Below are 27,215 nucleotides of genomic sequence, written 5' to 3'. Positions count from 1 at the left end.
TCAGGTCCTGCCCCTGGTCACAGAGAATATAATGAATCCATTATTAAAATAAGGACAGGAAGATGAGAAAAGGCAGGATAATGCAATCCACCCCCTCCCAGAACCTAACACGCTCCCACAGTACCAGAGAGTTGAGTAAAACACTGAAACAACACAATGATGAAACAGAGAAGTCACAAAAATCCTGTTCCCTAATGAGCCCAGAATAAAATTGACTTTCTAACCCAATGTGAAAAATGACACTTGCTGCCAGCCCCAGCCCTGCAGGTGATGTATTTTTTAGGAAGAGATTACTCAGATAGAGAAGGGCAATTACATTTGTCATGCAGGATCTCCAGGATCTTCCCACTATCAGTTTTACTTAAACCTCTGTAAATCCATGCTTTGTTGGGCTATTTCCCCTAACAGCCTCTTGGGCTGAACAGAGCCAGCCTTGTGGCATTTTGGGGGTCTTTAGGATTATTGACAATATCTTTGCTCTTCAGTCACTCCTAATATTTCTCATGGAGTCGCTGTGATGCCGATCATCTGAGCCAAATGAATAAATGTTATTTAACATCAGTTACAATTCCTTCTGTGGTCTTTCCATGGAGGAATGTTTTAGCAATGCCAGCTGAGGTTTATGGAGCTTTGGAGGTTTATCACTCCCCACGATGGGAGCAGGAATGTGACCCTGGAGCTGCACAAGCCAATGGCTCTGGGACACTGCACCTGGCATCTGGTGATAAACTCCATTTTTCCTTTTCTCTCTCTTTTTTTTTGCCCCTAATGCATTGAGTTTTTATAAATGCATTACATTTAATTTAATGCATAAATAAGCCTGCAATTATTGTGATGGGATTTAGTCTCAAATGAAGAAGTGCCAAATCTCCAATGTTTCCATTAGAGCCAGTGCCACTTGCTGAGGCTCCTTCTGGAGCTTAGGGGGGATATCTGCACCATCAGTGAGCCACACTCACATCCTCCTGTTGACACTGAAAGCTTCAGGGGTGATACCAGGAAGATTACAGGACATTTCTATCCACTTTTCCTCGCAGCTGATCAAGATCTCAGCCTCTCTTTAGGATGTTTGAACTTGAGCAAAGAGCACTTCCAGTGCTTCCTCTGCCTGTGACAATCTCCCACTTGGAGCAAATAAATCAGGGTGAGCCATCTCATGTCAACTCAACTGATCACTTCTTGGCTTGGGTTTACCTCAAGGAAGGCTGAATTTGTAGCACTGGCTGACAAGTTAATTTTGCTGTAGATGAGGAGGACTTCCAGCCCTCCAAGCTGCTATAAATTCATTTTGATGTGGGCTAATAATAATTTGCCATATAAAATTCAAATGACAGATCACACCACCAGAAATTAGTCCTATCACAGAAATGACACCCAAGTACAGCAAAACTTTGCTCAGAGGTTTCTATGGAAGTTGGTGGTTATTCCCAAAGGTTTCATCTGTTCTCTTTCCTATTTTTCCACAGCATTACAGCTGGGAAACAGATCTGGAGCCATTCAAAACGATGGGATCACCTTGGAGGCCACTGCATTACCCTTCTCCCTTGCTCCCCAGGTGGAGTCACAGAGGATTATTGATATTTTCCAAAAGGCCAGAAACCAAGAAAAACTTACACATTCACACTTCAACTGTAGATAATTAAAAAATAATCCTTATTGAAACCAATCCTTTGTGAGGGATTAGTTATTTGGATTTGAATGTTCAGTGGGATCACAGGAACTGGGAGAGTCATTTACTTGTGTCCTGTCTGCAAATCCACAGCACAGGGAAAGGGAGGTTAACCCAGTAAGGAATTATGGGTTCTGAAAGCCAAGAGATATTTAGGTAAAGTAGGGGTAACCTCTGACTAGGGGGAATGAAATGAAATCCATCTGAAATTCACCAATAATCAGCATGTGAACACTAAAATGCTGGTGTGACTGTTTGGTGATACTGAGATTTATTGTTAAATGTAAGAAATGGGCCCAACTCCAAACAAGCAGAAGGTGGTATCAGCAGTGACACAGGTCCAGAAAAGGTGAGTTAAATTTTATGCCAAGAGTGCTGGTAGGAAGTGAGGGATGAAGCCACAGCTGGGAGCACCAGGCACTGACACCAGGAGCTTTCCATGCTCCAAATTTCACATTCCAGCCGAGGGGCTGTTTCTCCTGAAGCTTTCCCTGCTGTTGGCACCACAGGATCCATCCCACTCACCTGAGCAGGCCCTGAACAATCAAACCAATTCTCTTTCATCACTCCTGTGGCTCTGACAAATTCCCTTTGATCCAGAGGCTCTGCTCCTGAAACCAGCCAAGGGAGAAGCCAAGGGGAGGAGGAGGAGGTGTTTCCTTCCACAGGGAAGCTTCAGTCCCACACTGTTTTTAGGATGGGGTTCCTGCTTTGAGGTACAGGCTACTTTGAAGTCTTATAAAGGCTTCAAAGCACCTTCAGAGGGAAAGGACAAAATGGGCAACTCCAGCTTTTAATTCAGTCGGCCTTAATAGAGTTCTGTAAAAACAAGGGGTGTATTTATCTTGTTCTGTCTCTAAATACACTGGGAGAAGAAAAAAAAACAACTCTTGGTCTGTTCCTGGTTTTACCAGGCAAACCCAAATCCTCCTGAAATGAAAACCACCACAGGGAAAGCTGCCTGTTTATCACACAAACCATCACAGCATCAGAGGCCTGCAAAAAACTGCAGTTCCTCCCCCACAAATCATGAGGTTGATACATCTGCTGGAGAAGTGGAGCCAACCTAAACCCTTGTTGATGTGACTAATAAGGTTAGATAATTGGATTTCTGGCAGATTAGTTTAACAGCAGCCAACCATGCCATTTGGAAGTTCTCTCTGGAAGCAGTGCTGGACAAGGATAATTGGTACTTGCATATAAAGGATATAAAGCAGCACATTACATCGACCCATTAAGCATCAAAGCTTGCCTAGGTACTGGTAATATTAAAAAAAAATAGATTTTATCTATTTCTATCACTTTAACACAAAAGAGACAAAAAATGACTGAGGAATCTACAGACCAGACATCCCCACTTCAGTTCCTGAGGAAACCACAGAGCAAGATCTCATGGAAGGCTTTTTCCAGGTACACAAAGGGCAAGAAGGTGATTGGCAAAACCAATTTACCAAGCTGAACATCAAAAAAGTGTCCCCCTTGAATGGAGCCTAAATGTGTCCTGGATTGCAGCAGCAGGAGCATGGCCAGAGCGGCAACAGGAACTGTTGCACTTGTTGGACCATGGCTGGAATTCCATGTCTGGCTCTGATCCACCAGCTGAGAGAGACCCTGGCAAGCTGGAGATGGTCTAAAGGAGGGCCACCAACGTGGGCAGAGTGCTGCAGAACCTGCAATCATTGAAGGGATTGTGTTTGTTCAACTCAGAGAAAATCTAACTCAAACATTCCAACACCTAGAGGGTGCTCAGAGAGGAGATGGAAACAGAAACAGGCACAAGCTGACCTAAGGAAATTCCATCGGGAAATAAAAAGCAGAAAGTCTGAATCATAGAATTCTGGGATGGTTGGGGTGGGAAGGGACCTTGTATCATTCCAAACCCCCTGCCACAGGCAAGGACACCTTCCAAAGGCCAGGATTAAACATTGGAATAGCTCACCCAGAGAAATGCTCAGACAACCCTTACTGGAGATATCTAAACTGAGCTTCAGTCCCAGATAACCCAACCTAATGCCCAGACTAATTCCAGAGGTCCCATCCAGCCCAGACCTTCCTTCAACCCTCTGCTTTTCCCAAGCCTGTGATCTTCATTTCCCAAAGGTCAACCTGAGATACTCAGCACACTCAGAAGTGCATGATCAATGGACAGATTGATTATTCCTTGTAGGATGTGGCTGGTTCCTCCAAACCCATGGAAAAGGGTTTTTTTTTCCTCTGCACCTGTCCTGTCAATGCTACATCCATAAAGAAGCTACACTGCTAGGAAATATTATGTCAAGTACAACCCCAGACATCTCTGACTTAAAGGATGAGGCATTTTTCTTAAAAGGCAAAAAACCTCCCTAAGTGAAATATTTAAGACATTCATTTATTAAAATCAGCCAACTATTCCACACAAAGCTGGTTTCCTTCTGTCAGGAAAATTGAGGGCCATAAATTTAGCTATAAAGTCACCCTCGGATTTTTCATGATCTATATAATTGTACAAATAAAAAATGACAAGCAACAAAAGAGAGCATCTGACAAGAAACTGTTTAAATGGCATCCCAGTGAGCATTTCAATCTTTACAGTAGCACTGGAGTCAAACATGAGAAAAAATGATTATGCAGTAATTGGATGAAGCCAAAACACAGTTCACAACCTCTCCACACACCATCCAGCACAAAAGAAATCAAAGCAATAAAGCTGATGCCATTTCCCTTGCTTAAGTCTCTCCACGCAGATTTTCATTTACTCTGCCTACAGATTTATTAAGAGCTGCTTCTCAATAGCAGTTCACAAGGAAAGTATGGAAAAGGATAAGGTTTTTCATCCAAGAAAGAAAACTGCCAATAGAAAGGGGAAAATAGAAAGCAAACAACACATGTCAAGCTTTATTGCAAAATTCACAAGGTCACATCCTGAACTGACGGGAATCTCACAGTGGGAAGGAGCTCCACTGGCTTAGTCCAAACCCTACCTGGCCTAACTAGTCTTAAACTCAATCCATAAGCAAAGTTTCAAGGGAAGCAATGTCAGATGAATGATATCAGGAAACTTTCTCTCACTCCACTTGTCTTTCAAAAGTTGAAGCTATCAGGAAAAGATGGTGTGTGTGTGTGTGTATCAAGGGCTCCCCTCAGCAGGTTCAAATCAAATAGAATAAAAATGCTCCATTACTATTTGAGATTTTGCAGTGCCTGTAGAGCAAGAAGAAGCACTGACAGTGCTGGATTGCTTTCTTCCTCTTCAAAATCCATAAAATGGTAAGGAAAATCAGAATTATAAGAGAGAAGAGATGATAAATCCTTACAGGTTATACTTTTGCCATATTATCAGGCTTTCTTTATGTCCAATTTATCTCGGGAACAAATTCCTTGTGTGAGTCACAGTGACAATTTAAGATATCTGTCTTTGCTCCTGTGCCATAACCAAAGGTTTCATTTACTACATGCAAATTCCTCCTTCAATAACCACTTCAAACCAACAGATGAAAACTGCACAGCCCCTGAGGAGTTGTACGAAATAAGCAAATCCGTAATTATATTATTCCTTAGAAAAATGAGAAATAACAGAACTCCTTATGTTTTGTCAAGGAACAGCCAAATCTTCCTCACTTAAAATGTCTGCAGCTCTGTGCTTACCCTCTGGAAGCTCCTGGTGGAGTGGAATTCACACTGCATCATGTCAAAGAAGATGGGGATGGTGGCTTTCCGCAGCTCCGTTTCTGGGATCAGGGTCATTTCCAGGATAGGCCCCACCATTTCTGGGATGAACTTGATTTTATGCTGACCTTTAGGAGAAAAGATGCATTTCAGAGTGAACAACCCCTGGATTTGTAAAAGCTGTATTAATATGCTTATTGAGCATAACAAACCATGTTTTAATACCTGGCTCTACTGAAACACTTTTTTATTATTCTTATTTATTTGATGATGATGACCACCACCATTATAATAATAATTATTAATAATACTATTAAATTATTATTATTTATTTAATTATTAATAATTATTACCACAGGAGAGGAGATATTGTCTAAATCCTAATCAAGAGTAGTTGAATCAGTCGTCAAGCTGGGACTCGCCACATTTCCCACTACATATTTTCACACCCAAATTTCCAGGTTTTATTTTAAAACACAATGTGTGGCTGGCAGGGAGGGAGGCTAAAAGGCACATCACTTGTATTAACTTATTTAGACTCCTGTGTGAACAAAATGTTCTCGGTGTCAGTCTATCAAAGTGTCACCACGAGTGCAGCCTAACAGAGCCTCGAGACATGAAAGCACAGCTCAGCCAGCCCACAATATGTCTCCTTTCCTCGGAGCTGAGCTGCCTGCAAAACCTGATTGCAGATTCAGCTTCCCAAGAGGAAGCTGCTCCTCCCCCCATCCCTGCTCTGCTCCACACAGGGAGGGGAAATTAAAGCCTAGCAGGAGCATGGCACCTAATAAACACTGGAAAAAAGAGCAGGTTACTGGTGATATTATTGGCTAAATGGATGCAAAGTGTGTGTGCTGCAAATTATCTGGTGAATAAGTCCATGGAAAAATCATCAGGATGGCTGGAGTTGGGAGTGACATTCAAGTTCATCCAGTTCTACCCTGCCATGCAGGGACACCTTCCACTATCCCAGGTGGCTCCAGCCTGGCCTTGGGCACTGCCAGAGATCCAGGGGCAGCCAGAGCTGCTCTGGGCACCCTGTGCTGGTGTCCCATCACCTCACTGTACCATGGTGCTGGAGCAGCACAGCCCTGAGAGCTCCAGGCAGAAGTTTAGGAAACACAAACAATTTGTCCATCAGCAACAGGCTGGGATCCACTGGGAGCTCAGGACACAACTGGAGATGCTCCTCACAAATGCCTTCTTAGGGATGTTTACAACCAGGTTCAAACACTGTTTCAATGCCACTATCATGCTTCAGACCAGGTTCTTTGGAGTCCAGTCCTCAGTTCCCTCCAGCTCTCAAACTCTTGCTTCCCACTGCAGTTACCAGTGGTACAGGACACAAACAGATTTCAACTCATTTTTATTCCACTGCACTACACCACAGTGACAGCAACCAGTGAAGTCTTTAATTGGTAGTTTCACTTTGACCAGAACTAACATAAATCTCAACAAATGTAATCAAGAAAAATCCTTTACCACCAAAACACGCTCCTTTTTTTAGCAGATATAATTGAAGTCCCTTGATTTGGCAAACTCCTGAATCCTATTAGCATTAGCAATCGGATCAGGGCAAATTAATACTCAAGGAAAATGGTGACTTTGGGTGCTGCTGAAGTGCTGGGGGCTGCTCAGGAATATCAAGTGAGAGGCCTAAAGCTTCCCTGAGTCTCCTACAAGGATGATTACATTGGATCTCTCAGGTGACAGATTTCTTGTGTTATGCCTGAGGAGTGTCAGAACCAAGACTGCAGAAAACAAATAACGGTGACAAAAGTTGTTCATCACTGCGAGCTCTCCCTGTGCCACAGAGGGCTTTTCCATTGCCTCAAGCACAGGAATTCCCTTTGAACTTGAGATGTGAACAATCCACACAAGATTAGAATCTTGGATGAGATGATGATCTGTTTGCAGCTCTGGGAGAAGCCCCTGGAGCGGGATGTCTGTCCCACGTGCATCAGTGGTGACACACATGGGTTTGCTGTGACAGTGTGATCCTGGGAGATGCTGGGCCACTAAAGGAGCAAAGCAGGAAGGGAAACAATCCTCCCCTGGCCCCCCAGGGCATCCATGCCCTTGTCTGGTAAACAACCCAGCAAGGAATTCACCTTTTTCCTCCCCAAGGGAATGTGGGAACTCCCACACAGAGACTCCAAATGTGACAAGTCTGGAAGAAAACTGAGGAGTCTTTTCTGAAAACCAACTTGTGCAGCTGCTCTAGGAACCACATGCAAAAAAAAAGCCCCCTTTGAACCTGCAAAACCCTCCCCTTGCAGCACCTTGTGCCTGGCCATGGGATGTGCTCACACAGCAGAAGTGACCTCACCACAAACCAAATCCAAAGTGCTCTCCTTGCTGGATAACGTGTGATTCTCATTTCCCAGATTCCTCCCCTTTCAGTTGGGGCCACAAAAGCCTGTGAGTAATTTGCCAGCAGCCTCCCCTGTGCCCTGGGCAGGCTGGGAACACGCCTGACTAATCCAGAGAGGGTTATGTGCAATGACTTCTATTTATGTAACACCCAAAGTTCAGGGCTATTTTTAACCCTGGCCTTCCCTCCAACGACAGCGAGGGCCCTGTCAAGACACCTTTGGTGACGTCAAGCCCTGGCAGGGATGGTGGCATTCACAGGAGGACACCAGCAACCATTCCCCTTCACCTTGAGGAGCTCCTCTCCTCCATCTCCCCCCAGCTGGCTCAGACGTCACCAACACCTCCAAGCTGCCTCTCCCTGGCCACCTTTGCCACCAGGATGTCACCTGAAATGTCACTGCAATTCCTCTGCCACGCAACTGTGGGTGCCACCAGCCACTGCACCCCGTGCACGGGCTCTGTTTGCTAAACTGCATCACAAAAAAACCCTTCCAGTGTGTGGTTTTTGAGTTCCTGCATCTCCAGGACAGGTCACGGCCTGTCTGATGCTTTTTTGATGCTTTAATGTCTCATCAAGGTTTAAGAAGCCCCAGTTTCAACAAAACACTGACTCAAAGTAACACATTTTAAAGTTCAGGTTGTGCTATGGAAGGAAAAAGCCTCTAAAGTGCTGTTCTGCACTGTAAATGTTCTTTTATTTTTTTTTCTGCTCATAAAAATAGGAAGGTGTGATTATTGAGGCCTCCCCTGCATCAGAAACAGGCAGCCAAGTGAAAACCTTAAGAATTCTTATTTTACTATTGAATTTCAGAAAAAAAATTATACTTTTAAATGTGCATTATAGCTGGAGGACTGCCTTGCTCCCAGCTGGAGAATTTTAACTCAGCAGGCATCATGTGTTAATCATGGTATTTAGAAACAAAACCTGATGAGACAAAACATTCATTTTTGAGGCTTTTCTATACCCTTTAATCCATAAATCAAAAGTCAGGGAGTGGTTGGGTCCATCACATCTCATGCACAATGGCACAGGCATAAAAACCCTGTGCTCAAGAATTCCAGAATTCCAGCTCTTCACTTCTGATTTGGTTTCTGAACATACACATGAATAATTTGATTAATGCAGTGCAGCTTCCAAGATAAAAGTGTCAGGCACCCCCCAATCGATTCCCATGCAGTGAGAAGTTGGAATTCCTTCTTAATTGATGCTGTGACACAGATGAGATTGGTGAGGGGCCAGAAGTGAAACATAATCCATGAGTTTAACATGGACTCTCTGTGTGACAAAGAAGATGAGGAAAATCAAGGTGCTGCTCAGGAGAAGCACAAAGGCTGTCTTAGACTGGGCTCCTGCCTCACATTTACCTTTCTCTCACAGCTTTTTTTGGGAAGAGCACCCATTTCCTGACTCCCTCCCCATGTGGGATTTTGGCATTAATGATCCCACTAATGGATCTTGGAGAATCACAAATATTAGAGCTTGAGGAGGTCACAGAGGGATCTTACCTGGATAATCTCCATTTATAAAAAAATCCATTAAAAATAAAAGGCTTTCATGACAGCACAGAAAGAAATATTGAATAAAACACTACCCCTTGAGCCAATCGATTCCCAAAACTGCAGGGGAAATTATTATCCTTGTTAATGGTGAGAAACTGAACCCTGGAGCAACTAAATAACATGCAAAGAGCAGCCAGTGACAGCAGCAGTAGTGAAAGACACAAGGTACTCCACAAAGCCCAGCCTGGATGAAACAACCTCAGTTAACACCAGCTGGATGGAAAAGTCTGCGTCAAACTTTCTAAATTCAGTCCAGTAAATTCTGGGAAAAGTTTAAGAATCCAAAGAGACCAGAAATATTAGTGAGGAGAAAAGGTGATTAAGGGAGCTGGGCAGGGGCTCAGCCTGGAGCAAAGGAGGCTCAGGGGCCCTTGTGGCTCTGCACAGCTCCTGCCAGGAGGGCACAGCCGGGGGGGTCGGGCTCTGCTCCAGGGCACAGGGACAGGAGCAGAGGGAACGGCCTCAGGCTGGGCCAGGGCAGCTCAGGGTGGGATATTGGGGAAAATTCCTTCATGGAGAGATGGAGAGGATTGTCCAGGCCTGGCACAGCTGCCCAGGGCAGTTTGGAGTCCCCATCCTGGAGGGATTTAAAATCCATGTGGAGGTGGCACTTGGGGACATGGGGCAGTGCTGGCCTTGGCAGTGCTGGCTGGACTCAACCTTTTCACAGAATTCCCAGAATGACCAGGTTGAAAGAGACCTTCAAAATCATCGAGTCCAGCCCCAACAGCTCAACTCAACCCTGGCACCCAGTGCCACATCCAGGCTTTGTTAAACACACCCAGGGATGGGGACTCCAGCACCTCCCTGGGCAGCCATTCCAGAACTTTATCACCCTTTCTGTGAAAAACTTTTTCCTGCTATCCAACCTGTATTTCCCTTGAGGCTGAGTGCTCTGGTTGTGTCAGTGCTGCTGGAGAAAGAGCCCAGCCCCAGCTGAGCACAGGCACCTTTCAGGAGCTGTGAGAGCGATGAGGGCAGCCCTGAGTCTCCTTTCCTCCAGGCTGAGCACCCCCAGCTCCCTCAGGGGCTCCTCACAGGGTTTGTGTTCCCAGCCCCTCTGGATGTGCTCAGTGTCCCAGGGTCCTTCCCAAGCTGAGGGGCCAGAGCTGGGCACAGCACTCGAGGTGTGACCTCAGACCTTACCAATTACCAACCTTTCCAGCCTCACCAATTCCATGGCTCCAGGACTGTGGGGCTGGAGGAGGGATGGATTTGGCTAATTGCTCACCAGAGGCTGCCAGCAGCCCACACTGGCTGATGCAGCAGCAGGCACGACACTGATTTTATTACCTGCCTGTCAAGTCACATCTCAGCCGTGCACTAAGCTCTAATCTGTTCTCCAGACACTTAATTCACCGAAGATGCTTCTAATAAAAGTGAACTCAGCTGCTCTCTGAAGCCTTTTCTCATCATTCCAGCAGATAGGATGCAAATTCTGCGATATCAAATACTTATGAACCCTTGGCACTCTCTTCTCTTAGAAATGCTGGGGTTTTTCAACTCCCAGCAACAACAGCTCAGCCAGAGATAGAAGTGAAGTGGCAAACGCTTTATTTCTGATCATTTAAGGAAGTTTTGATAAAACTCAGAAGAGCTGAAGTGTCTGTGCTGTTAAGCTCAGGAAAATGAAATCTGGCAGATGAGCACACTCAGGTCACAGTAAATACTGAGTTTCTCATGAAATTCAATCCCTGTACAGGCAAATTATACCCAGGGAGCAGCCCAGGCTGGAGAGAGGCAGAGCTGCCTCACTCACCCATGGGCTCCAGGGAGCTCCAACTTTCCAGACCTTCCTGAGTCACTGAGGCTGCCAGACAAGGCTGAAAAGCAGAATTTATGCAGAATTCCAGGCTGAGGTACTGAGAACCCTTGGACACATCCATTTTGCTACAGTTGCAGGTACTGCATCCTCAAGTGAGTAAATATAAATACATGTGTATATAGTTATTTTTAAGGGGGAAAAAAACCCCATTGAATAGGTATCACCACAACAATGGCTTTGTGTTCAGAAGAGGCTGAAACTCACAAAAAACACAGACAAATAAATATTAACAAGAGTGATGTGCCTACCCAGATGGTGAATTAAACATGTAGAGGTGGCTTGATTTCTTAAATCACCTGATTTCTAAAAGCTTTCTGCAGGCATACTTTTGTTTCAAGAGAAAGCAAATTCATTTTAGAGAGTCATGGGATGGTTTGGGTTGGAAGGGACACCAAAGACATCTCATTCCATGGGCAGGAATGACACCTTCCATAGAGCAGGTTGCTCCAAGTCCCATCCAACCTGGCACTGAATTTTTCCAGGAATATCCCTCTAAATGTTTTTTTGGGAACACTGAAGGGAACACATGCTTAGGATACTTACCCAGGTTGTACCACATGTCCCTGATCTCAAACCCAATCTGCCTCCTCATGTCCCCATACCTTGAAAAAGAAAACCAAAACCAGCATTAAAACAAAAGAAATCTAAGACGTACAAGCAGATAAATCTCATTTCCAAATCAGATTCACAGTCTTCAAAAAGGGAAGAAACTCCAGAACAGGTTCTCAAGTGGGACCCACACTACTGAGATTACCTGGCTACCTCCCACCAGCTCAGCAATGCTTCTGCCAACATCAAAATCTGGGGAAAAAGGGTTTCCAGCCTCAGCAATTCCAGCATCCCATGGTCCCTGGCAGAGGTGGGAGCCCACCCACCCTAAAGCTGGTGGCACCAACACCTCCCATGTCCCCTCAGGGCCATTCTCTACTCCCCTCCCTCTGCTCAGGAAAGCTTTGATGAGTGGAAATGATCCCAATGCCTTCATTAATGATGGGATCAGAACCCTAACGAGCTCCAAGGATGCATTTGCTACACGGAATATTTGCAAGTTAAAGATCCTTACTTAAATCACAAGATGAGCCAAACTGTAATATCTGGCAACTTGTAGGATTTCTGGGGGATAATAGTGAGACACCCAGTCATTAATAAGGATTAAAGGGAATCTTCTGCATCATTAAGAATCTGCTATTATCTAATGCTTAAATGCAATGTTTAGCAAAACCTACAAATTACAATAATTAAATTTTAATTATTAAATATTTGACGTTTTAATTGAAATATGTACTTAAAAAGATGGGTGAGTGTGATATTGAATTAACTGATTAATTACATCCCCTTTGACACAGAAGTGCCTTCACACAGCAATGAAAGTGCCTCCAGACCATGCATTTATTGAATCTCAAATTTATTGTCTTGATTCCTGTCTCCAAAACCTGATTAAACTGAAAATAGCAATTTGCAAATTCATTATGAACAAAGATTTACAATTTTGCAAACTTTATTAAGCAACCACTTCAAATTACTTAATTTATTTACTTATATTAGCAGTGAGAAATGTCTGTTGATTCCTTGAATTCCTTCAGTGAGATAAACTGCTCTGCTTATTATAAAAATCACTCCAAGGAAATTTGTGCCTCTGGTTCTCATCCTGATAAAGAGGAATTATCAGTCCACAGATGTATTTGACAGCAATTTCCAGCTCAGCTTTTGGCTCTTTGTTCAGGTCAAGAGTCTGAGCTGGACTAAAATGCTCTCATAGGTGCTGGGCAGAGAGAGCAAAGGGATTCTAAATTTAATTAAATAAAATTTACCTGCAAAACCATCTCAATTTCCTAAGTAAAATATACCTGCCTTTACAATACCAGTTCAATTTCCTTAAATAAAATACACCTGGCTCTGCAACACCAGCTCAATTTCTGTAGAAAACCCTTTATCTATAATGTTTTTTATGGTATTTATAGCACAAGCCCCAAACCCTGAGCTCTGCTTGACACCACTTTTCCACTGAACTTGTAAATATTCCTGTTTCATCATCAAGGAAGCCCCATGAGTCCCAGGTAGAGCAGATCCTAAAGTGCTTTAAAATTCTCTTTCAAGGCTCAGGTAGAGCAGAGCTTCCAAAGGAAACACCTCAAAACTCAGGAGGAGTGGTGGAGTTTGCAAGGAAAACTTGGCTCCCATAAAAAGGGATGGGATGGGATGTGGAGCCCGTCCTGAATTTTCTGGTCAAAACCCAAAAGCCACACGAGCAAAAAGCCTTTAAAACCAAGTCACTGCAGCAGTGATGAACTGTCCCCAGTCCCCCTGGGATTTCTCTTATCATAATGACAGACAGAAAGGCCTGGATTGGGAAGGTGAAGGGATACAAAATGCATTTTCTTTCTCTATATAGACACATTTTATTTAATGTACACACCAGAAGCCTGAGCTGTGCTTGTTCAGGGAATCACAGCTTGGAAATTCCCCATTTTGGTGACCTCACTGGCTGTGGGAACACCTGGCTTTTCCAGCTGCTCTTCCCAAATAGAAAAAGAATCCACACACTCTGCCTGAAATCACAACACTGGCTCTTTGCAGAGCTTGGTGTTTAGTTAAGCAATAATAAGGTCACTACTGTGGAACACCAATAAAAGGCAGGAGAAATATCAACAGGACAAGGGGAAAACAGCCTCAAGTTGTGCCAGGGGAGGTTAAATGGAGAGTTGGGAAAAATTCCTCCCTCAGAGGCTGGTCAGGCATTGGAATTGGCAGTTCAGGTGGAGTTTCCCACCCCTGCAGGGATCTAAAAACTGCAAGGATGTGGCACTGAGGGACTTGGGGCAGTGGTGGCCTTGGACTCCATGATCTTAGAGGTTTCTCCACCCTTATTCACTCTGTTTTAACAGAATCTTCATGTTCCACTCTCATTCCCAGGCTTTTTTCCCCCTTTTGACAGCTTTCCTTTGCTGTGGGACTCTGGCTGGCAGTGGGGTGGTTGGAGGCAGGGAATGATCCCCCAGAAGGAGGAAATGGCTGCACCCACCCCACCTCACCCCATCCTTCAGGGACAGCCCAGTGGAACAGGCTGGAGCACCAAAATGCCCTCAACAAGTCAGGGATGAACAATAAAGAGCAGACATAAAATGAGATTGGAAGAAGCACAAAGCTGAAGTGCTTTCAAAATGCAGTTCTGTAACATGTGAACATGAGAATCTTGACTTTCTGAGCATCCTGCAGCAGCAAACACTGAATTCATCCCTAATGAATGGTGAAATTCAGATCTCCACGCCAGGGCAGAAACACACACAACACTTGATTCATGTTTTTCAACCCAACCTTTCATTATCCCCTGATTGCATCTCAATTTGAATAGATTTAGCAAAGAAATTAAACTGAAATTATGGCAATAGACCTCGAGATCTTGGCCATGATTTAGATGATGAGCAGGACTTACTTGTTAAGGATTTTTGCTCTTTTAGCACTTGAAAAATTCTCCAGTTGTAAAGATTCTTGTGTGAGAAAAGCAACAGCCAGGTGGAAATAGTTGTTCCAGAGCTGAAAGCCCCCAAAATGACAAAAAGAAATTCCATTAATTCTCTGAAATGTTTCTCTACAGACCTACAAAACAACTGAAAAGTCTTTAAATTATGCACATAAATATTTAAAGGAGAAAAGAACAGACACCACAGAGATGGTGTTTCTTGATAAATTCTTAATACAGCTCCTCGTTGCCTTTATGTTTCCAACAAATATTTCCCAGCTACAAATCCCAATTCTTTGTGTTTTGATGATTCAGGCAGAATCCCAAGCCAAACCCTGCTGTGATTCTGTGATTCTGTGACAAGACCCACAAGTCAGGAATGGATCACAACACCTGCTGAGCCTGGAATGATTTAACTGGGATAACTGGGGTTCACAGCCATAAATAAATGATTAATAAACCCCCAAAACTACCCAGGGCAGAAATTTATTACATTAATATAATTTATTCCAGTCAAACTGGGAGTTTTTTCTTACCTGTAACTCAAAGTTGGTTTGATCAAGGAATTTTTTGTTTAGCATATCTGCATACTGATTAATTGCTCGCAGGAAGACTCTGAAAGATCAAGAGAAAATTACATAATTACACACTTCTGGGGTACCTTTGTATATTTGGCATCCCAATTAGACACAAAATCCGAGTCTGTCTGGAAAGTGAAATTTGAGGCTGATACTTGAAAAGCAGTGTGATCTCACCACTGGTAAGTGTACAGAATTCTATGCAGATGTTCTCCAAATTAATCAAGTAAATTAGCATATGCAGAAACAGAGGGAGTGTTTGGGATAAAATCACTTGTCTTTAAAATATCTTTTCATAATCAAGAGATCATTAAAAATTCAGTTTATTAGCACTATATAGACATAAATTTTTAAAGTTACAGTGTTGTGTCTAAGCCAGGCGCGCAACTAGTTGTACTTTAACTTAAAGGTCAAGAAAAACACGTTTTTAAACACATGAGGCAAAAAAAAACCCCCTCCACTTATGGCACAACAGAAATGCTGGGGAAGGACAGACTTTAGAACGTTGTTCACTGCTCTATTTCCAAAATGGTAATTCAGTACCCACTGTAGCTTATAGAGTTTCTAAAACACCTCTTAAATTGCAAAAGGAGTTGGCCTGACAGGCTTGAAAGAGAAAACCAAATGGCACAGGAGAAGTAGGGCACTACATATTCATGGTGCTGAAAAATAAACTGATTATTCCTTGGTAGCCTGATCTCCATTTTCAAAACAAACATGAGATTCCCCCTGCAAACTCCAAATTTATGCTGTGCAGCTGCCAGCTAATGCCCAGACAAATGAGCTGCTCCTTGGAGCAGGCTGGGAGAGAGATCTGTGTCTCCTCAGAGTCCCCAAAAATGATGAAAACCCCTCCTGACATGTTCTGGGTTTGCTTTTTCCCCACCCCCAAAGCCAATATTGAAAAAGAAAGTTCACTACTGCAAATAAAAATATTATTTTCCTTCAGACTGGCCAATTAAAAACAAAAAAAAAAAAAAGGCAGAATTATTTAAAACAAAGCAGCTAGAAAGGGTTTGTACTGAATTTCAGATAATTAGCAATTTCTCCTGAAAAAAAAAAAAATTAGCTGAAAGATCGGTATCCAAGAGAAAAGAAGCCTCCAGATAATCCAACATGATGGAAACAGACATTATTTATAAATATTTATATATTTATATATGGGCAATATGTTGCCAAGAGATTATTTATGAACATATTGATGTATTTATATAAATATATCAATATGTACATACATTCATAAATATTTCAATATGTACATAAATTTATCAGGAAGCTAAGAGAGTTTATTTATTTATATATTGAAATAAATTAATAAAGGGGAAAATTTGATGCCACTGGGATGTATCTGTAGTGTAAGGTCAGATCATCCCCATGGCAGAATTATGGAGGAGAAAGAAAGGATCTAAATGGGAAAACTAAAATTAAATTTAGAAAGGAAAACAGAAAAATAATTAAAATATGAAAGTATTTTTAAGATATACGCAAATATACATAAAAAAATATATATACAGGTGTGTTTCATAATATTATTATTTATAACTAAGATGACAGAGACATCTCTGCACTTGCACCCAGCACAGCCAAGGAGGAATTTCAGCCCTTCAGTGTCTTTGTCAGTGTTTTGGGCAAGCACTTCATTAAGAGATTTTATAAACGAGCTGAATCCAGCACACAAATGAACACCCTGCACTGCTCCAAAATAAATGGATTGGAGATCTGTGATTCAATTACTGAGCTGTAGCACAAACTAAGATTGAAATCGAGCTTATCTGTGTGATCACACAATCACCAGTTTTATTCCCTCCTTAGCCCTGCTTTGCCTTGTGCTTTTGTTAGCTGATAATACCAGGAGATCTGTAAATATTCCCCCAAAATTAACAATTTAACGTGGTGCAGGGGCCATCCCAGGCTGCTTCCTCATGGACATAAAACTGGTTCCAACTCAGGCAGGATTGTGCCTCCAGCTTAATGATGCTGCCTTAAGACATCACTGGAATGTATTCAATCTGCTCCATCTAATTAAGCTTTGGCACAATCTCATTACTTCATATACCATTATTTTTCTTTAAATTGTAACTCTCATTTTTCCTTTATATTAATTCTAGGGAATACCAACAAAGAATAAATAATACAAATTCTGCTGTGTTTGCCACTGGAAAAGGAGCAGAGCACAGAGCATGTGTTCAAGTGGAGCTGGAGTTAAACAACCCCTGGGCATCAGGGGGATTCAGGAAGCCAGGAATTCCTCCAATTTTTCGTAAAGGAACATCCCAAAGAAGAGATTGAGAGACCTAATGTTGCCTTCTGAATTACAGGAATCCCAATTTATTTTTGATTTGATCAATCATTCTGTGACTGGATAAAAACTTCCTACTTAGGTCAGTGGAGAAACCCCAGTGACAGTCAACAGAACATCATCATCATTACCAATATCATCATCATCATCATTATTATTTCTTCTACTACTACTACTCCTACTCCTACTACTACAATTATTATTACAGTCTATCTTCATTTGCAAATCAAATGTCATGCAAACCTCACAGCACTTTGCAGGATATTTCAGCACCTCCAGTGCCAAGAGCAAAGAGCAAAATTAAGATTTTTTTTATCTAATGAAGTTAACTTAAAAAATATATTTATTAAAATATTGACAAGTAGAAGTAGCAAGATCACTACTCTGCAGAGAGAATTTCCACAGTAAAAAATCATGCTGGATGAATTCTTGGCTGGAACCTGGGCAATGCTTTGTTATCATCTGGGAAGTTGCTGCAACTCATGAATATAAAAACAGTTCAGGTTTATGCCCAAATAAAAAATGAAAGAGGAAGCTGAAATACTTTATCATTCCAGGTGTTAAATCCTCCTCCTCCTCCTCCTCCAAAGCAGGTCCTGACAATTGTCAGTAACTTCACTGTCAGAAGTTGGAGAAAACGGAAAATGAAGCAAGAAGTGGCTCTTCTGAATAAGTGGAATTAACCCAAAAGCAACAGTTCTGTACTGAAGAAGAAAGGAACTGGCTGCTGGAACACTCTCAAGGATAAAAGGTGGACTTGGACATCACTGGGCCAAGGGATAAATAATCCAAACTCTCAGCTGGAGAGCATCCCTTGCAGTGCCAGCCCTTATCTCGCTGTAATTAATAACCAAGATTGGCTCCCAGTTGTGTGTGCATAAAAAGAAGTGCTCTTCTTGAAATTCAGTTTCAATGAACAAAAGAATTTATTATCCATGTCAGGAAGAGCCACAGAAGTTAAACTTTGAGAAAGGGAGAAGTTCAGAGCCTGGAACCCAACACAATGGACTGTGCTGGCATGTAAGACAACAAAACCTAATCCGAATGTACTGGGAAAGATTTGTGAGACAAAAGACTTTATCAACCCAATTAAAAGCAGGAAATTAACATTTTCTATGATGTGATTGGAATAGAAGGAATATGATTACAGAAGGAAGTCACTTCAGGATATGTGGAAGAAAGAAGGGCATAAAAATCCACCAAAGAACAAAATCAACAGCCTGGACAGAGGAGGCTATTGTGTGAGCTCTGGGGAAGGGGGGATGGGGATGGCTCCAAGGGCATCCAGAGATTCCTGTTGTAGTTTGATCTCTGAGGCAGGGACTGTCCTCTTATTTTGTGTTTAGAGACCTTCCACAGAGCAGAATCAGAATCAGTTTGGTTGGAAGGGACCTTAAATGCCATCCATTCCACCCTATCCATGGCAGGGACACCTCCCACTGTCCCAGGTGCTCCCAGCCCCAGTGTCCAGCCTGGCCTTGGGCACTGCCAGGGATGCAGGGGCAGCCCCAGCTGCTCTGGGCACCCTGTGCCAGGGCTGCCCACCCTCACAGGGTACATTTCCTTCCCAGTATCCCATCTAAATCCACCCACTTTCAGCTTAAAGCCAGTTCCCCTTTTTCCTCCCTTGTCCCCAGTCCTTCTGCAGCTCTCCTGGAGCCCCTGAGAGAGGCTTTAAGGTGTCCCCACAACCTTTTTTCTGTCACCAGGATTTTTTGGCAGTTGATCCCTGTTTATGCATTTCCTGACCAGATCTGTATCAGCTCTCCATGATCCAGCAGGAACAGTGAATTGCCCACCACCTTCTGAATGTGACATAAAAGTATGGCTGGGAGCTCAGGTGAGGGAAGGCAGGGAAAAGGAGATGGAGAAACCATGGTAAAGGTCAGTTAGGAAATACAGGTCATAAAAAGCAGAAATTCTCAAAAAAAACCAAACCAAAAATCCAGGTGACCAAATCTCAGTGACCAGCTTGGGCCCATTCACCTTGCCCTGCCTCAGGCAGTTCTGATTTCTCCAATTCTCCAGTAATTTCTCCCCTTTATGGCTCTCACTCCAGAGTTCATCCATCCAGGAGTGTGCTGCTGGTTCATGAACTGACTCCAATTTCAACCCCTGACTCCTGGGAATGTTTCTGTTATTGATTATTATTCACTCCCACTGGGCCCAGAGGTGCTTAATTGGTTTGTGGATGCAGAGATTGCTTCACCAAACAGAGCAAAAATTAATGGTTGGATTCTGTAGTTTTCCAAAAGGTCCTTTCTTCCCTCCAAACAACCTCACTGCCTCCAGGAGGTGGGAACATACATCAAACCCTGACTTCCAGTGGCAATTGTAAATGAAGGAGGGACAGAGGGATGTGATTTATAAATGGAACAGGAGTCCCTGTGCCAAACAATTCTTTTTTTAGCCCTTTCTCAGGTTCAGTCACTTTTTATTCTGCCCTTCTCCCTCCTAATTAGTCAAGTGCCCTGATTTGTTCATGTTTAAAAACATTTTGTGCCCTGTTTTCTCTCACTCAGTTCTGACACTGTTGGAAAGTATTTGCAGGAGCTGCAGGAACTGAGGAAAGTTGGGTGCAGGATGTAACACCCATCCAACTGCCTCTGCAGAAACACTGCTCTGGAGGAATAATCCAAAGAGAAATATTTAAAAAGTAGAAATATTTTTACAGCCTATGCCATTTGGCAAGTTATTTAGTTAGCTCCAGTACCCAAGGATTTGGATTTACACTGTGAGTGTTTATGCAAAGTATTTCTGACAGGGAAATTTCTGACAGAAAAAGGAACAATACAAACTAGGAATGTCCTCCCCACTGTTTTCCCTTAAGCAAACATCAAAAAGAAAGAAAGAAAAAGAATGAGAAAATGACTTCCTTAATGATTATCTAAACAAGAATACACAGATACAGCTTAAAATAATTTTGGTTTAGGTGATAATTTAATAAAAGAGAGGGAATTTGCAGTGAGGTTCTAAAAGGCACTATTATGATGTCATTTCAGTTAATTTAGATGGAAGGATAATGAATGCTTTATTGCAGCTGATCAGCCTTCCTGCACATCATCATGCTCCCCATGCCTGGGCTCTGCTTCTCTGGGAGACAAATTCCATGTGCTTATGGCAGCCAGAGTCCTCTTCTCTTGTCAGGCTGGGTGGGAAACAACAGCCCCAGTCCTGGAAACCCCAGAGAGAACCCAAACCTCAGCAAAGGTTTAGGAAGGCACCAACAGCCCAGCAAAGCCTTCTCTGAACACCCCTCACCTCAAACCCCTCCATCCCTCTTGCAAAGCAGAGTTTTTAAACAGCTTTTTTCTTACTTATGAATTTAAAAAATAAATTTTCCCCAGCATTCAACCTAAATCTCTGCTGGCCCAGCCTGAGGCCGTTCCCTCTGCTCCTGTCCCTGTGCCCTGGAGCAGAGCCCGACCCCCCCCGGCTGTGCCCTCCTGGCAGGAGCTGTGCAGAGCCACAAGGGCCCCTGAGCCTCCTTTGCTCCAGGCTGAGCCCCTGCCCAGCTCCCTCAGGGATTCTGCAGCCCCTGCCCGGCTCCCTCAGGGATTCTGCAGCCCCTGCCCAGCGCCCTCAGGGATTCTGCAGCCCCTGCCCGGCTCCCTCAGGGATTCTGCAGCCCCTGCCCAGCTCCCTCAGGGATTCTGCAGCCCCTGCCCGGCTCCTCAGGGATTCTGCAGCCCCTGCCCAGCTCCTCAGGGATTCTCCAGGCCCTGCCCAGCTCCCTCAGGGATTCTGCAGCCCCTGCCCAGCTCCTCAGGGATTCTCCAGCCCCTGCCCAGCTCCTCAGGGATTCTGCAGCCCCTGCCCAGCTCCTCAGGGATTCTCCAGCCCCTGCCCAGCTCCTCAGGGATTCTCCAGCCCCTGCCCAGCTCCTCAGGGATTCTGCAGCCCCTTCCCAGCACCATTCCCTTCCCTGGACACCCTCCAGCCCCTCCATGTTTGTCTTGTTGAGAAGGGTCCAAAATTGCCCCCAGAATTTGAGGTGTCTCACCATAGGAGACTCAAAGTCATTTCAATGGCTCAGCCTGGAGGATACCCTTGCATCTCCCTCAGTTTTCTCCCTTCCCAAATTTTGTCTCTTTTCTTTCCCTCTTCACCTGCCTTTGGGCCTCCAGGCCTACCAGCTGCTCACCACTAACAAATTAATTTAATTCAACACTTCTTTATATTTACACATCCCTGCCCAGTCCACTTCTTTCTCTTAAAGAACATTTAAAAAGTGTTTAAAAGATTTCTTGCAACATCCTCTAATTCAGCAGGCTAAAGAGCAGTCAAAACTTAAAAAAAACCAAAAAAAAACTAAATCCTTGATCATTTGCTGCCTTTTGAATTACAATTCCTGAGCTGAGGATGATAATAGCAGAGAGTAATCCCAAAGAAGACTTGCTACTAAATACCTACATTAGCATAATCTCCTCATAATGCCCGCTCCACAGCAGCACAGGTGCTCCATGTCACTTTATTAACCTATTTTCTAACAAATATTTCAGCCCCAGCTTTAGCACATTATCTCTAATCACTGATAGCTCTCCCCTCATTTGTATTCTGGGCTGGTGCCCTCTGAAACAAAGATGAATGAAAAATAAGTGAGTTACAAAATGCTGAAGGACAAACTTGTGGGCTGACTACCAAAAACCAGGAGGCACAAGGGGTTCTGTGTCCAAGGTGCCTCTGTGGCAAGCTCAGGGCTGTGTCCAGGCGGGGTCTGAGTCTCTCCAAGGGTTGGGATCTGCTTGGATGACCACGGATCTGACTGCCCTCACTCTGCTCCTGCCTTGTCTATGTGTCTGAGGTCTCAGCTGTGGGTTTTGGATGACTTTGAGTGCAGGAAAGAAGAGGTTTTAGCCTTCTGTCCTCTTTCCCAAAGCAACTTTGCCTCCTGGAATTTTATCTCCATGGATAGAACAGTCCATACTCAATTTTAGCACCTGGAGAATTTTATGGCAGAGCAATAAAAACTTGGAAATTACGTTTTCTAATGGAAATGCTAGCAGACAATTTAATTTAGGAGGTTTTTAAGGCTACAATGCTGGCAAAGTAGCATCTCTTGCAAGTGGACGGTGATACTATTCCTCTACTCCAAAGTTATTATTCTAAAGGAGGCAGACTTGCTGAATTCCAAGAGACTTTCTATTGTGGCAGCTGGCAAAAACTCCCAGCAGAGCTTGTAATATCAAACAAATGTAATTTGTTGGAGTGCTGCTGGAAGGGATCTGTGCCATCAGGTGAGTTATTAAACAAGCATTTCATTGTAGTGCAATGCTCAGTAAAATGCAGAAAGCCTTTGCTAGGAACAGAAACCATCACCTTCCCCTGGTAAAGATCAGAGAACTCCAGAAGGGTTTGGGTGGGAAGGCACTTTAAAGATCACCCAGTGCCACCCTGCCATGGCAGGGACACCTCCCACTGTCCCAGGCTGCTCCAGCCTGGCCTTGGAGCTTCTCTGGGCCAGGGCCTCACCACCCAGCTTTTCACCTCAGTTCTTGTTTTGACTTGATTTCACAAAGGAATCCAACCACATTTTGCAGAGGTAAAAATCAATATAGAAGAAGTTGATTTTTTTCCCCCTATTGAGCGGCTTTTCACACAAACATTCAGTCCAGAAAGAGAAATAATTAAAGTAATTCACAGAAAGGCTGGGAAAGGACATGACAGGCAAATCTTCCTGCAAAACATGGAAGTTCTGGCTGAATTTGGCAAAATGGTTGCAAATACTTGACAGTACCTCAGGGTTTGCAGCAGAGGAACCTCCCTTGCTCTGTGGTGACAGCACTGGCCTCTGCTCCTTCCCCATTTCCATGGATACTGCAGGTGATTAAGGCCACTTTAGCTACTTATGGATAAATCAATAGAATTGATCTGCTACATTTCAAATTATTTGGCCTTCTCATCCATCTTGCCATCAATTGGGAAGACAATTGCACCTGGCTAAACAAATGTCCTGATGTTGCTTGGAAAAGAATCTCCCTTTTTTCCTGCAGGTACTTAATTTATCAAATTCCACCAGAGACTAGCAATGAGGAAAAAGAAAGCAATCTGCAAAGGTTGGGTTATCACCTCTTCAGTGCTGGGGTCACCAATCAGGGTTGTTCAGAAATTGCATTTGCTGAAGTTTCCCCCAAAATGTGAGGTTCATTCTGATGGCAGAAAGTTTCCATGGGAGCTGAATTATCCCAATGCCTTACCATGACTTTTATTTTCTAACCCAAGCAATCACAAGCACAGAGGCAGTGCCCAGAAGAGCTGAACCTTCACAAAACTGGAGTCCATCTCCCCAGCAAGCAGAGACTCCCTGGGAAGAGGTTAAAATGTGATTTCTTGTAAGAGATGAGCAGAATAAACCTCAGCAGCCGCTCTGCCAGGCTGTGCCATGGCTGCTGACAACTTTGTGAAGGGAACACTAATGCTGGCAAAGTAAAACACCATCCTGCTGGAGCTTTAGGTAAGCCTGTGCTTGATCCAAAGGGTGGCTCTCAGATATTAAAGTGACCCAGAAGGTTTCAGGGAGGCACTGGGGTGTGTGAAGGAGGGAGCCAAGCGAGATGGGAGCTGTGCTCGCCTCCTGTGCCCATCCTGCCCACCTCACCCAGCTGCCAACCTCTGCACAGGATCCTGCTCTGCTGCTCTCCCATGGCTCCCTCAGCCTGATCAACCCTGCACAAGATCCTGCTCTGCTGCTCTCCCATGGCTCCCTCAGCCTGATCAACCCTGCACAAGATCCCTGCTCTGCTGCTCTCCCAGAGCTCCCTCAGCCTCATCAACCCTGCACAAGATCCCTGCTCTTCTGCTCTTCCATGGCTCCCTCAGCCTCATCAACCCTGCACAGGATCCTGCTCTGCTGCTCTTCCATGGCTCCCTCAGCCTGATCAACCCTGCACAGGATCCCTGCTCTGCTGCTCTCCCAGAGCTCCCTCAGCGTGATCAACCCCTGCACAGGATCCCTGCTCTGCTGCTCTCCCATGGCTCCCTCAGCCTGATCAACCCTGCACAAGATCCCTGCTCTGCTGCTCTCCCATGGCTCCCTCAGCCTGATCAACCCTGCACAAGATCCCTGCTCTGCTGCTCTCCCATGGCTCCCTCAGCCTGATCAACCCTGCACAAGATCCCTGCTCTGCTGCTCTCCCATGGCTCCCTCAGCCTGATCAACCCTGCACAAGATCCCTGCTCTGCTGCTCTCCCATGGCTCCCTCAGCCTCATCAACCCTGCACAGGATCCCTGCTCTGCTGCTCTCCCATGGCTCCCTCAGCCTGATCAACCCTGCACAAGATCCCTGCTCTGCTGCTCTTCCATGGCTCCCTCAGCCTGATCAACCCTGCACAGGATCCCCACTTTGCACAGTTCTGGAGATTCTCTTATTGCCGTGTCCATATTGAAGCAAACTTTCCCATAGCTCTCCCTTGGGAAGGGGAGGATCCACCCAAGGGCAGCTGTGCCTGGAGGTTATTGCACTGTCTCAAACTCACCTGTCAGAAATCAGATGTTAGTGGTGCTCCAAAGCACTGTTTGTGTTTCAATAGCCACAGAATTTCCTCTAGTTCAACAATCGTTTGGCCACACAGCATAATTTAAAGAAGTAGCTTAAAGAACTTTCTTGGGATTAACAGAGGGAGTGTATTAAAATTAAAAATTAAAGTATTGTATAAAAGGAATCTTCCCAGAGCTCCCTCAGCACCCTGCCTGACACCTCTGGAGTGGAATAAATGTTTCACTGGGATGCTTCAACACCTGCCAGACACAGGAGCCCCCAGCACAGGAGCCCAGCCCCTCGGTGGCTCTGAGCAGGATTTCTGGCTCTGTGGGATGGGCTAAATCACCCTGCACAGCCCACAAATAGTCCCAGCACAAAAATCAGCCTGGCAGGGCACACAATGCCATTTATAATGTGGGTTTTTCTGTTCTGCAGGGCAGCAGAAGGACATGCCAACCCCACAAACAGATCCCCTGCAGCCTTTCTGCAGGGATCAATCACACCAAGGTCTGGGAGCTCTGTTAGGCTGCAGGCAGGATTCAGTGCTGCCTTGGACATGCCAATCCTGCCCAGAATTTTCCAGCTGGGGATTAGTTTCTGCCTGGTGAAATCAAAGCCCAAGAGGCAAACACAGTCAGGGTCACAAAAACACAGCCAAGTGTGTCAATGGGACAAAGGCTGGGATAAAAAGTGGTTTGTATCAAACAAGCAATGAAATAGAATTGTGGATGTAAATCCTTCCCTGCTCCAGGATTCCTGGAAGTGTCCAAGGCTGGGTTGGACAGGGGTTGGAGCACCCTGGGACAGTGGAAGATGTCCCTGCCATGGCAGGGCTGGATCTGGATGGGCTTTAAAGTCCCTCCCAGCCAAACCATTCAGGGATTCTCTGAAATCAGGTTCTCTGTGATTCCTTTTATGCAATACTTTAATTTCACTCCCTCTGTTAATCCCAAGAAAGCTCTTTAAGCTACTAAATTATGCTGAGTGGCCAAACAATTGTTGAACTAGAGGAAATTCTGTGGCTATTGAAAAACAAACAGTGCTTTAGAGCACCACAGGGCTAACATTTAATTTCTGACAGGTGAGTTTGAGACAGTGCAATAACCTGCCCTTGGATGAATCCTCCCCTTCCCAAGGCAGAGCCATGGAAAAGTTTGATTCAGTGTGAACACAGCAATAAGAGAATTTCCAAAACTGTGCAAGGCTTATTTCCTTGGAATTTGGGAGCTGGACACCAGCACATTGGAGCACCATCAATCCCACAGGGGGGATGCAGTGCCAGGGAAGTTAATTCCCATGTGGAAAATATTCCTGAGCCTCAAAAGGACCAGACAACCAGGCAGTCCCTTCACAACCATCAATGCCCCTGGCCTGGCTCTCCTGCACTGGGGCAAGGCAGAGTTGGGTACAAAGCCCAAATAGCATTTCTGCACCATTTCTGCTCCTTTTATCTTCTTCCCTGGCCTGAATCACACAGTTTGGCTCTCTCTAGATAGATGATTTATAATGCCAATGCACTGAAAGCCAGCAGCTTCTCTGGGAGTAGACTGCAATTATCTGATGGGCTCATAGAAGCAAAAAAAACCTAACTGGGAAAAATTTAGATTAGTCCTGATAGGAGATTTTCTCACCCACAAAACACAACCAAAGCAAATGCTCAGGTCGATTTTTTTCAGCCAATGCTTGTGTATGGAGTAACACCTAAAGCCATCCTCATTTTATAGGATTGTATCAGAGAATCCCAGAATGGTCCGGGTTGGGACCATAAAGATCATCCCATTCCATGGGCAGGGACATGTTCCACAGCCCAGGTTGCTCCAAAGTCACCATTCCAGGACTAAAGAATTCACAATTCCTTCATCCCTGCCTTGAGTGATGTTTGAGCATCCATGTGGGATGGGCAGCACTGTCTGGTCACTAAAAACTCAGGATATCAGCAAAGCTGGGCCTAACAAAGCTGGGAATGAGCTGAGAGGGATGCAGGGACTAACACCAGGATGCAGAGGGATTCTGGCATCCAGTGACCCATGAAGGGCAAGGAAAAAAATCTGCTTTTCCAATGGACATTGATGCTTGTGCAGAGCAGATCTGCCAGAGTTTTCAGCTCCATCTGCAGCAGAAATTATGAAAAGCCTGGCAGCAGCCAGGAGTGATCTAGGCCAGCAATGATCAATAGGATCAAAGGTTTATACAAGGTAAAAAGCTCCATTTCCTGGATTATTTCCAGAGAAATTAAAAGCAGAATGGCACACACAGGTTGTCCAGATTTTAAGTAATTTCATCTTTAACATCAGCAATATCCAGACATTGATCCCTGAAAAC

At 44.3% G+C, this 27,215-nt stretch overlaps 1 protein-coding gene across 2 annotated transcripts in view; it reads right to left on the bottom strand.

Annotated features, from left to right (window-relative positions):
* The window catches only part of DOCK1 (dedicator of cytokinesis 1), a 278,548-nt gene that overhangs the window by 63,603 nt on the left and 187,730 nt on the right, over positions 1-27,215 (bottom strand). For both annotated transcript variants that reach the window (XM_036385303.2, XM_036385305.2), the window contains exons 30-33: positions 15,072-15,150; positions 14,509-14,609; positions 11,619-11,677; positions 5,294-5,442 (exon numbers count right to left, since the gene is read on the bottom strand). In XM_036385303.2, coding sequence (XP_036241196.1) covers positions 5,294-5,442; positions 11,619-11,677; positions 14,509-14,609; positions 15,072-15,150 — 388 coding nt within the window. The remainder of the gene's footprint in view (positions 1-5,293; positions 5,443-11,618; positions 11,678-14,508; positions 14,610-15,071; positions 15,151-27,215) is intronic.

Source organism: Molothrus ater, chromosome 8 (assembly GCF_012460135.2).
Source record: "Molothrus ater isolate BHLD 08-10-18 breed brown headed cowbird chromosome 8, BPBGC_Mater_1.1, whole genome shotgun sequence".
In the NCBI taxonomy this organism is placed as follows: domain Eukaryota; kingdom Metazoa; phylum Chordata; class Aves; order Passeriformes; family Icteridae; genus Molothrus; species Molothrus ater.
This window is presented reverse-complemented; position numbering and strand designations above follow the sequence as displayed.